The sequence below is a fragment of the Rhipicephalus microplus genome, chromosome X, assembly GCF_043290135.1.
Source record: "Rhipicephalus microplus isolate Deutch F79 chromosome X, USDA_Rmic, whole genome shotgun sequence".
NCBI classification, from domain to species: Eukaryota; Metazoa; Arthropoda; class Arachnida; order Ixodida; family Ixodidae; genus Rhipicephalus; species Rhipicephalus microplus.
This window is the reverse complement of record NC_134710.1, coordinates 154,187,660-154,199,946: the sequence shown is the minus strand read 5'-3', so window position 1 is coordinate 154,199,946 and position 12,287 is coordinate 154,187,660. Positions and strand designations below refer to the sequence as shown.

General features: G+C 41.7%; 1 protein-coding gene across 1 annotated transcript; it reads right to left on the bottom strand.

Moving 5' to 3' along the window:
* Nucleotides 1-396: 396 nt before the first annotated feature.
* Nucleotides 397-11,856, bottom strand: LOC119177053 (uncharacterized). Its single transcript, XM_037428418.2, has 3 exons — nucleotides 11,535-11,856; nucleotides 6,803-7,014; nucleotides 397-735 (listed from the first exon to the last, which is right to left on the bottom strand). The coding sequence occupies exons 1-3, from the start codon at nucleotides 11,551-11,553 to the stop codon at nucleotides 481-483; spliced, it is 486 nt and encodes a 161-aa protein (XP_037284315.1). The 5' UTR covers nucleotides 11,554-11,856; the 3' UTR covers nucleotides 397-480.
* Between the last annotated feature and the right edge of the window lie 431 nt (nucleotides 11,857-12,287).

Sequence of the window (12,287 nt, the reverse complement as noted above, 5' to 3'; positions counted from 1 at the left end):
GCATTCTTTTTTTGCACATTATACCAATATCTATATCGACAACACTTCATATGTTGTCACTTTTCTCTTTTCCTTTTTTTCCATTCACTTTCATGTGGTGTGTTCGAAATTTCGCAAATGGCACGTTAGTGAGGTCACTTGCGTTATCTTAACACCTTCCCATACAGGTGCTCTACACTTCACCGCCTTTCTACATCATGACTAGGTGTCTGTTCTAAATTTTTGCTTATGTTTGATCCCTACCAGTGGAAATTTTATCAGACAATCGACTACATGGTGAATTGTCTCTTGAAAATGAGGTGGATGAGAGCTGCATGATGCACTGCGTTGCAATGCGTGCTATCCAAAACCAATAAATTTTTGTTTACATGTGCAAAAAGTGTGATTGTGTCCCGCTTGAATCAGTCAACAATTTTATTTCTGGTAATGTCTTTCTTTGGAGTTCGCCTTCGGACAGCACTACAGCTCAGACGTGCTGAACTAGCACAACTCGAGCTTCTTGCAGACGAGGACCTCGTAGTTGTTGAATTTCACCTCCTGGCCATCGTGTGCCACATAGAGAGCATTGTGACTGGGCTGCACCTTCCCCACAAACACGTTGTCGCCGCTGTGCACGCGGCCGACGAACAGCTGCTCGCCATCAGATGTGGTGCCTCCCTGCACGGCACCGTTAGGCACATCTCCGTCAGCGGCTGGCACCCAGTCCAATTTTTCCGGGGTCTCCGTCGCCAAGCACTGCGTGAAGAACAGTTGGCATGTTTACGCATGTCGCCAACCGCGTGCACGTGCTTTCACGCGCTTCAGGGCACAACACCTAGCCAGCCAAAATATCCGGCTGTTGCGAGAGAAGTACCGCTCCCCTTACGGCTCCGCTTTGTTGCTCTGGTGCTATCACCAGGTTCTGTGATTGGTCCCTGCTCAGGCATTATGACTGAATGCACACAGTATGCGGTGCATGTGCGTAGCCATGGAAACGTTGACAGCCGTGTCTAAGGGTCCAAACCTCAATGATTCTTGCTGAATTTTTTTTTATCTTACGGACTTACTAAGCGAAACACAAATCAAAAGAGCGTAGCGTGGTTTACACCCACTCCTACTATGATTTCGCTAAGCATACACAATCGTCAAGTAGAGGTATGTTTTTCTTCTTCCTTTATTTCTTTTTTTCTTTATTCATCTCTCTCTCTCTTTCTCTCTCCCTGACTTTTTTTTTTTTTACTAGAAGCTTCTTTCAAGCAGCTGGCTTCAGCCAGTTATTAACAAATTGACCCGGTCATTCCCATTTCTGGTCTTGATGCGGCATGGTTATGTGCTAAATACGGTTGCTTCGAAATGAGTCAGTTATACGCATGTAAAACCATGCAAGCAGCTCTCGGCACATAAGTTCTGCGAGCCGAATACATTGACGACCTAGGGCATGTTGTCGGCGCTATTTAATGCTAGCTGGCGTATCTTGTTATTCCGTATTTTCCCCCCTTCCACTCATTTCTTGATTTGAATGGGTAATTCATTTGAAGTGGTGTAGCAAGGGTCTCCGAGGGAGACCATGAGGACATTCACACGCCAAGAAATCTCCGAGACATCACTGACATGGTGTGGCAGCAAAATCATAAACATAAACTGGGTAAAAATAGCTGAACTCTATTATGAAATTTAGCCTACAATACGTTTATTGATACATTCCAACGTATATACTACGCCTGTTTTTTTCTTGCTAAGCACACAAAAAGTCGCCGAATCTGCATACCCTGGATAACGCCCGAGCTTCGCAGAAAAATACAAATCAAACAAACGCTATAGAGGAAATTTTGGGGCTCTCGACAGGCTGAAGATCTTGCTTTTTTTTCAAGAAACATAGAAACAAGTTTACCAAAAACTTAAAATCTGCTCGTTATGTGCACTGCTTAACACTTCTAGATGTCAGTTATGCTCAGCCTATAGTGTGCTCTGGACACGACTAAACACGCTCTTGCAGCGGAGTGGTGGACACACTGCATTAACCAAAATAACTATTGATGGAAAAGAAGTTTCTAGGGCGGAATTTGCTCGCCTATTCAATACATTTTTAACAATTTTGACTATTTCCTGTGCTCAAAGTGATTGCTGCAAGTATATAAGTGGTGAAAAAAGTGAATCAATTTTTCTCTGTCCAGTTATGAAAGGGGAAGTAGTTATGGTGATAAAACATCTCGATAACAGCAGTAGCTGTGGCATTGATGCCATTCAGATACGCCCGGTGAAGCATGAATCGACCCTAAACTTGCTCATATGTCTTTAATATATGCTTGGAGAGCGCAATATTTTCATGAAAAAATGCGGTTAGCGCAAGTTGTTGTCCCATAAAAATCTTATTGAAATGTTCTTAGTAATTACAGACCAGTTTCAATTCTGCCAGTGTTTTCAAAGGTCTCTGAAAAAACGTTTCATCTGCGTCTGTCGAATTTCATTAATAAATATCAATTGCTTACACCTTCACAATTTGAATTCTGTAAAAATAAATCAACTGAGTGTGCATTACTCGAACAAAAAGAATATACAATAACACAACTACAATGTAAACTTATTGTCGTTGGTGTGTTTATGGTATTTTCTAATGCCTTTGACCTCGTGGACCTTAACATTTTGCTAAGTTTATTGCCGTGTTATGGTTTTCGAGGGGCAGCGTTATTATTATTGAACTCCTATCTATAATTTAGGCAACAATTAGTTAAAATTATAGGCATACACGTGTGCTCAAAACAGCTCAAAGCCCACGTATCACTCAAAACAACTCAGAATACTGGTGTTATAGGACGTTTAAAGTATATCCTTCCCACACAAACTAAGATGTTGATATACAACACAATTTTATATTGACATTGAAATTATTTCCGGGTAGTTTGGGGCACTACAATTTTCACTAACTCTGAACGTCTTCACTTAATCCAGAAACGATATCTCAGACACATGTGCAACTCATGATATCGAGGTCCAACTGCAGCGTTATAATTCACTCTAGAGCGATGAAAGAACACAATTTTAATAAATGTCTCCACAGTGCCCTCTTATAATCATAAATAAGCAATAATATAAACAACCTCGAGAATTTAGCAGAAATCGGGAACAATACAGTGGGCTACCCAACGAGACATGGTGAAGAATGAACCATGCTGACACCTTGTTAACCTCTTCACCTTGACTTAAACACCTTGACTTAAACTCTTCTAGCTCTGCTGAATAGCTACGTTCTTACTTATTTCAATTTGTTCACCTGAACTCGCAAAGAACTCTACTCTAATATTTAAGTAAGATGGTTTCAATTTAGGTTTGCTTATATGTAGTGCAGGGTGAGGTAAAATACGACAAAAATTTTAAATTGTGAATATTTCTTTTTATTTCACTAAACATTATTTTAAAAAGGCATAACAAACTTTTGCATGTCTCATTTTGCCGCAAATTGCTGGGTAAAACGAGACAGTGTGGAAAAAAGTATTCAATCAGTTTTCACAGTACAACTGCTTGAACCCGTAAGGACCCACAGTTCACTCTGTGGGTCCTTACGCAGTCTTAAGGGGACACTAAATTAGGCAACCGTTAAGTCGACGTTGATTGTAGAAATAGGGGTCCAGGAATCTAGTAGTATTACTTTAGTGCAAAGGAAGGACTTGTTTTTTAAATAAAGTCACGTTTTAGTGGCCCGCATTGGGTTGGTGCACTTCAAATTGCCCGCTTTAGAAGCAGACCATCTCACGTCACTGCTGCTGTAAACAACGTTGCTCGGCTTTACTGCGCAGCTGCCGACACTAGTAACAGCAGAACGAAAGCAGCGAGAGCCATAGCAGCAACAACGGCCTTTGATCAATTTCCTGTTATATGCTCCGAGATGGCAGACGTTTTTTGGTTCAACGGAGCCCCACTAGATGGCAAGACTTGTCCAGTTTAACTACGCGAAAGTTGTGTTCTTGGAACACTCGTGCCAATCGCCATAGTAACGTCTAGCGGTTCTTTTTTTCCCGTGAATCAAACAGAAACGAACAAGCAGCATTTTATTGCATCTCTTGATGCACAGAAGGTCCTTTATTTAGTGCAGTTAGCTCAATTACTAGTGAATAATTGTAGGCGGTTCGTCTGACGTCATCGAGATTCCTTTGAGAATGTCGTACTGCGCCAGAAGTATTTTTGTGCATTTACCCAAATTTCTTGGTAAGTAGGGCACTGCTTTTGATAATATTGTCGTTTTGGGTGTCAATAATAGCAAAAGTTGAGCTAGTTGGTGGTTCATACTTGGGAAGTAAAAACAGCGCAAAAATACAGACAAGGACAGAGGAAGAGACGAAACAGCGCGGTGTCGTCTCTTCCTCTGTCCTTGTCTGTATTTTTGCGCTGTGTTTACTCCCCAAGTTGGGTGTCATACATTGAGATTTCACTATTAAGTAAATGGTTATTTGACTTCAGAGTCTCTTTAAGAAGCCCAGTCCTCTAACTCCACGGTTTTAATCTAGACAGAACGTTGTGTTGTGTTGCTCTGAAACTCCTTGCAGATCAAACACCGCCAGTCTCTCTTTGTGCTAATGTTGTATTTTGTTGAACGCTTGCATCTCATTGAATTATTCCACTATTGGAGGCCAGACATGTTTTGACGTACCTTTTTCACCTATTTTTGCGGTTTTGGTGCATTACTGCTTTTAATGGCTTTTAACTTCGTCCGCTACGCTTTGTGAGGCAATAAATTTAAAACTGTGCTCGATTCCAATTTAATGGGGGGGGGGGTGTTTTTTTTTCAGTTCGGGTATTGAAGAAGTATTGTTAAAACTCAATCGTAAAGCATGTTTGTGAACGACTTGACTTGGAGATTCCGCCATTCTTATGAGTATCTTGAGAGCATCCTTGGCAACGCACACACAAAAAAAAAACGCCAGGCCTGCGCAGAAGCCACAGCACAGTCACAGCAAAAGCGAGAAGAGCGGCCTTTCAGAGCGTTTTCTAAACACTCATTGGGTAACTGCTGCAAGCACACTTGCTTGATGCCCACTACGGCATTATTAATAAAAATTTAGGGTAGTAGACCAGCATTCAGTGTGCTATTTTTTGTCATTATTCTGAGAAGCGTAGTATCCGCTAAACTATGGCGAGGAATTTCGTGACAATTTTTCATGCAGTGGCTGATGTCAATGAGCAATTATGCCTGAAGTGGGTATGAACCACAGGTAATAGCTGAACAAAAACACGCTTTTGTAATGGGTTGAAGCATTGGACGACCCACTCGTTACGCTATTCGCATTGTGCGACGACTGCTTGTTTTTTCGCTGTTTTAAAACGCTTTATAAGTCGTAATTAACGCGATTGCTTTCGCGACATTAACCCTGCCTAAGGTAAGTTTGCCAACAAGTTCAAAGCACCGGCGTGGCTCAGTGGTAGAATACTAGGCTGGCACCCAGCGGAACCAGGTTCGATGCTCACTGTGTCATTGGTACTGGGTATTTTTTCCCCTTAAATTCGCTTGATTCCCTTAAATGGTTACCGACACCGGCGGCGGCGACGGCGGACAACTACGATGCTGCACGAGACCCGAGTTGTGATCTCATAACAGCTTTCACTGCAAAAAACCTCGATGCGGTGCCAATGGAGGGAGTCATATTGTGAATATCAATCAGTGCTTGTTCATGTTGTTTTCTTCCCAGGAAGCTCTATAAAATATTCTCTTGTGTTTCCGAACCGTCGTAAACAAAGAAAGATAATATTTAATGAGTAGGTTAATTGTTCAATTAATAAGACCCTCTCTAAGGCAATTGGATGCCTTTTTGTCGCCTTCTGCCCCTCTCACATGCCAAAAAAAATTCCGCTTTGTCCCTGGGCATGAAATGAACTAAAATTTCGGTGTTGTGTAGCTCGTAGCATAAAGTAAGAAAATAAATATTTACGTTGCTGTACTGACGCAGGAGTAGCTTCATGCACGGATACAGAAGTTCGGCCAAACAGAATTTCACCGCTTTTTGACGAGTCACGAAAACACTGACACCAACTGATTATTTTTTTTTTTGCTCTGTGAACACTGTGATCAATCAGCAGCTCTTACACATGAGAAGGTAGACAAAGACCAATACTTATCACTGGAAAAAAGAAACAAAGAAAAGTAGCTTATGTAATATATACAGAGGCTGGCAAAGCCAGAATGTCGCGTTTTGCCCCGTGTCTCATTTTACCCCACCATACCAAACATAGTATTGATTCGCGTATTCTCTGGTGATTTTTGCATAATTGTTGTTCTCAAGTTTTGATTTGTATAATTTCTGCAAATGCCTCCTTGCTGTACTTCAAGTTTGTAGGCTCGTGAGGCTGCATTTAAGCAGCTTTTACCTACAACCCCTTCATCTGAGTTTGTAGGATGGGAAATGAATTCAAAAATAGGCTACCTCATGTATAAAGAGTCAGCAAAAAAGGACAAGGAGGCAGCTAACACTGCAGCCTAGAGAGCATGTTCAGTGCGTGTATTTTGCACTACTAATTTACGATGCACAGGCCAAACTCAGGAAGCTTTCACTTCGTAAGTGCCAGTTTGCTAATAATATATTCTGATTCAGCACTGACTGAAACTTAATCCTGTGAACAGTTATAGCGTAAGATATTTTTGTCAACATGTCTCCCCATTGTCTATGATTTTATTAGATGCATATTCATTAAATGATGAAAGCTGGCTGCATTAGACATTAAAACAGACGTGCTGCCCTGCCTAGTTCGATGCTCACTAATAAAAAAAGAAAATTGAACAAAAAAAGACATTAAAAACTACTATTTGAGTGACAAACAAAACGTGATGACACACCTGGTACTCCTCGAGTTCGTGCGCTCCACCTCCCCAGCTGACGTTGCAGCAGGAGACGCCGGGCTGTGCCCAGCCAATGAGCGTCTCACCTTCGTGTACCGCGCGAGCTACGTACACATCGTGGCCGTTCAGCTTTCCCGCACTTACAGCATGGTAGGGTAGTCGATTTTGGAAGCACTTCACCCACTCAAAGCACATCCGGTAGTTGGTCACTGCGACATAAAATTCAGATGAAATATGGAGGGCCACTCGTGATTTATCGCAGAAAAAACGAGCGCTAGTCTCTACATGGCCAATCGGCTGCTCAGACTTTGAACTGATTAAGCCTCGCATAACAGAAAACTGTAATCAGTAATTGTAACGAGGAATAAAAGTAGTTGTAACGAAAAACGCCAATATAATCAGCCTCTTTACTGAGAATTGGCTCCCATTTTGTAATAAAGGTATTCCAAAAAGTTCTCGAAATAACGTGTATGCGGCAGAATGAACAAGTTCCCTTTGATAAGTCTTTTCGTGTTTGACGCTCTTTGCGAGGTGAAATACATTTCAGGTGGCAGTGCAGGCGAATGTCAGAAAATAAGTGGCGTTTCTATCAGATCCAGTTACTTCTCTGACAATTATAATACTCGAATACCTGCACTGCGTTCTTTGTTGGGTTCGGACGAGAACCGGCGTATTCAGCAGGGTTTGGCCAATGGCGTTTGTTGGGTTCGTACGTCAATTCAGCTCAGAACGCGACTCGCGCAAGGGGTTTCGGGCAAACGCCTTCTTGAGTCAATGAATAATAGCAAAAAGGTTACACGAACCACTTCTCAAAGCAGGTGAGAGAATGGTATATAAGAGGCCTATACATGACCGATACAAGTCAGGTGAAGGGTAGTGTATTACAGAAGAATGGGAATTCAGGTGGAGACATCAGTGGTTTTTTTTTAGGATATTCATTTGTTTTTAAGATGCTTCTGTGAAAAAGGCAATCTAACGAAGGTATAGCGAGCATTCAGAAGACCGTTTTCCTTACTACTGAAGTTTCTCAGAAACAATTAACTTATTCAACGAGTAGTTCCCTTTAGGAAATTATGTTAAAGAGCGCCTCCCTTTGCTTGGTGTAGTATGTTCATAGCATACAGGTAAATTTGCATGGTGGAGCAGCAGTGTTCTACCTTTGCTGTTAATGATCAGCTAGCTTCATACGGAATGGGTTCACGCTCTGTGGTGTGTGTATACTTAGAATGTAAAAAGAAACTCGAGGCCTAACTATTTGCGAGCACTCCGTTACAAGGTCAATTTCTTCTGTTGCTGTAGTAATACCCTCATCATCACGTAGATAAATAGGTAGTAATTCACCTTTGAATCTGCCAACCCAAAGAAGCAGAGAAGAAGGTTCCTCATGCGTTCTTGGAGAGCTAGATAAATGATGATCTTACTAAACACGGCCCCGATTCATAGCCGGGGGGTGCATTAAGAACCACAGGAATTAAAACACAGATAAGTAAAGAAACGAATGAATGGTCGAAAAAATGTGAAACTGCGAACAAACAATTATTGTGTGATTGAGAAAACACATAATATGAATGAATGAACGATCACGATAAAAGGCAGTAAAAATAAGGTTCATTAAACGCATTATTCATTTGTTTGTCGTATTGATGAAACATGGAAGTATAAGAGAGAGGGCACCCTAAAGAGAGAGGACGGCGTATTTTTTTTAATCATTATGCAGGCCTGTAGCCCTTCTAGCGCCACCATATATGTTTCTATAGAGCTGGCAGCTGCCAGGATTTAGTCAGCAGCATGAAATACTTAGATGCAACTACCAGATTTATAATCATTCTAAAGATCAAATTCACAATATCGAAACAAAATCCCTGCAATAACCTTGATAATAATGTAATATTGTCATTCTGAAACATGAAAACACGTTATATCCTTTAATAGTTCTTTTCAGCCAATCGTGTTTCAGTAATGATGTACTCATAATTCTCTTCTATTATTTGTCTCTTAGAATTTTATTACTGTAAAAAAAAAGTTTCAGAACCTTTGTTCACCTAAGCCCATGCCCGCGTATTTATAGGTCTGAGCATTCGAGTGCAAATTTGAGCGATTGCTATTTTTGGGCTATATGAAGGAATTCATTCCGTTCGAGCATCATATGTACGCTCTAAGATGGAAATATACTCGTCTGGTAACGTTTTAGCTTTTACAATACCTTACAAATAAATATGCCTTCATCTAACGACGAAAACAACCTGCATCTTTAATAAGGGTCGTGTACTAATTTTGTGCCTTGAAGCTGACCTTAATGTGAACTTTCATCATTACTTTTTTATTTGCGTCATGTAACAATCAATACAGGGCACCATTTACACTTATCATATCTTCCGAAGGCTACGCTTTAGTAGTGCTTGAAATGCCGTGCAATGCTACGTTTTAATGTAACTTGAACAGTCCATTCTACTTGGTAGAAGGGACTGTATATATTCGCGGGCTATATTCGCGCTCTGTATGTGCACAGGTGGGTGTCAAAAGTTCAAAGCTCATTCCCAGTACGACTGCTTTTAATGTTATCATGAAGCATTGCCGATAATTTTACAGCATCAAGAAAAAGAAATGTGGTTCTCCTGACCTTAAGTGCAAATAGACGTTAAAAATATCTTCCAAGTACCAAAAAACTGTTGTACACTCTTAGTCAAATCCTGGCTATAATACACACCAGTAGGCAGGAAATGAAGTCAAATTTACGGCCACTTTTAGTCAATTAGTTACACGGCTCCGTAGGCGTGTCCCAGACTAACCGGCCCGATCTGAAGTGGCCTTCAGAATAGGCGGGACAAAAATTAGCCGGGATTTTAAGTCAAATTTTTCCTGGCTAGGTACGGCCTGCGGTTACGCGTGAAATTTCCGTAGGCGGCCTGGCCCTGACGTAGTTGCGTAAAAAAAAAAGCATTAGTGTAAGCGTGCGAGAGCGATTTCTCGCCGTTTATGCGGTGGCTGTTATGCCAATAGGTAATTAGAAAACCGTTGATACCACAATCACGGACATGTGCGCGATTAACATGCAACAAAGCACACACACACACACACACATATATATATATATATATATAGTCTAGTAGATCCACCGTGAGCGGTCACAACGTGGTTTATTTCGACGTTTCGGCCTAGAGCCTGGCCTTCATCATATAGTATATATATATATATATATATTGTCGCATATACGGTTGGACTGAAGACTGAAAGGGTGTGTGTCACTAAATTCCAAATACTAGGGCTTATGCGAGAGGTAAGAGGCAAAGATGCTCTTCGCAAATCGAGTGTCGAGAATTTCATGATATATGCGATTTTGTATTGAAGCTCCGTAAGCCTGGAAAGCTTTTGATCCCAGCGGCTAGAGCTGACCTCATGGTCGTAGAAGGAAGCGGCGCTCTTCAAAAAGCTTCTTTGAAACTTAGTTCCAACAGAATGAGGTCACGGGGTTGCACCTTTTTGTTATTGTGAGCTGGAATATCACATGTTGCTATCGTTTCCGAGTAGTCGTAAACATGTGTCACTTAATATATGCAATTCTCTGCAGCTAGTGACAGAGAACTTAATATGTTTGACTCATCGGTCATCGTATTGAAATCTACTATTAAGTATTCATACGTCGTCTATGCACGAATGCGAAAAATAAAAAATGTTTTATATGTCACTGTAGCCCTTGGCGACAGCGTTTACACATGGTGCGCCCTCATTCGACCACAAAACATGAACACGTGCAGATGACTGGCCTCATGGCGTCATTCTCAGAAATCAGTTTGTGGCAAACGCTCCTAGCATTCAGCCATTCATCTCGACAAATATGATGTCTAACATCACCGCCTACTGGTATCTCTTAAAAACTGTATGTGCTGAAGAACATTTTTGGTGATATGATTTATTCTTGCGGCAAGTGAATTTTTTTCTGATTAGTGGAAGCGAGCATACGAAGGAACTTTTATTCCTTTATTTTTCTCTGTTGTGTGATACGACAACGTAGACATGCACCACGTGAGAGGGCTTATACCATCTCTATCTACCCAAACTAGGCGGCATTGTTATGCATTCACCTTTCTAGCACAATGCAGCCGCTTACATAAGTGCAATTCACTTGAAAAGCGACGTGGCCATTGTCAGTTTTGTGCAAACTCAGCTATAACAAACAGAACTTTGTGAATGACGGCAGCACTTCTGGGAGTCTGTCTACCAACCTTAAGCACTGAATTCAGGAAACGTCAGATTTGTTACTGCTATTTTCAGTCCGTCAGAGGGCTTCGAGTACAACATTCCCTGCATCATGATTGGCTGAAACTTTCTCCTGTGAATAACACCAATCTATTTGTCTTTGTGATTATGAGCCTTGTTGATTATTCAGGGCCATAAACGCACTTTACACCAATTCATAAAAACGTCTTGCGTAAAAAATATTCGTGAGCCAACTTCCCAGCCAATCCCGATGCTGAGCATACCATTAGCGAAGGCGGCCCACCAATAGCAAAAAATCACACGTACGAAAGAAGACATTTGCTCTTTGCGTGTACGTAGCGAGCGGGAAGTGTAGCCGATGCAGCGACAACTTACTAGAAAAGTGCAACCTTAACTTAAATTCATCTGGACGCATCTACAGAAATCACTATAAAGTTAAAACACAGCACCGCATTGTGGCAGGAACATGTGTAATTCGACGATTTGTGGTGACAAACAAAACGACACATACCTTCGTAGCTGCCGGCCATGGTCAGTGTGGTGCGCTGAGCAGATTTCTTGAACTGACTTTACCCGAGTAGGTAAGAAGCCGAACCACAGACTTCGTATATATACGCTTGAGGTATCTCATGTAACGCGGACTCAGTTGGCTGAGTCAACGATAAGGTGGGGAGAGGGTGTGCGATAAGCAGTGCACTTATGAAGACGCACGCGGCGGGCAGTGAAGCAAGGAGAAAGTAAGTGCGAAAAAGGGTGTGTGTTAAGTCTGCAAACCAAGGCAGTGTCCCCTTGATGCGTTCGCGGCAAGGTACAAACGCACTTGTGTATGTCAGATACCTCGAGCAACCCGTCGGAAATGTTATCGAAGAATGACGAAAAATACAGCACACATAAATATGTCGCGCCTCTTAGCCGCAACTGATAAGAACCGGCGTGAAGAGTCGTTCAGCAAACGACAAGCTCCTCTAGGAGTAGCGCGTCATTACAAATCTAAATTCCCGGAGAGCGCATACAGCTAGCATTACCAGGAAGGTCATTATCGAGTACTGAGACAACAAATATGTGTGTCGAATCTTTGTTCCTCATTCGGATGCCCTATGTCCGACATCAATCATGATTTCAGTGTACCCAGTAATATTGATTGGATGGTTTAGATTTAGCCTGCTAACGCCTCTGTCACTTGAATCTCCGCTCTGCACCTATATAGCCCTTCAGTAATATGGGCTACTTTGTAACCTTGTGGTGTGCGCATGGTTATACGTTA

Coding starts and splice junctions, on each gene's coding strand:
- LOC119177053 (XM_037428418.2), bottom strand. Junction 736..6,802: donor ACGAACTCGAGGAGTACCAG/GTGTGTCATCAC, acceptor TTCTTCACGCAG/TGCTTGGCGACGGAGACCCC.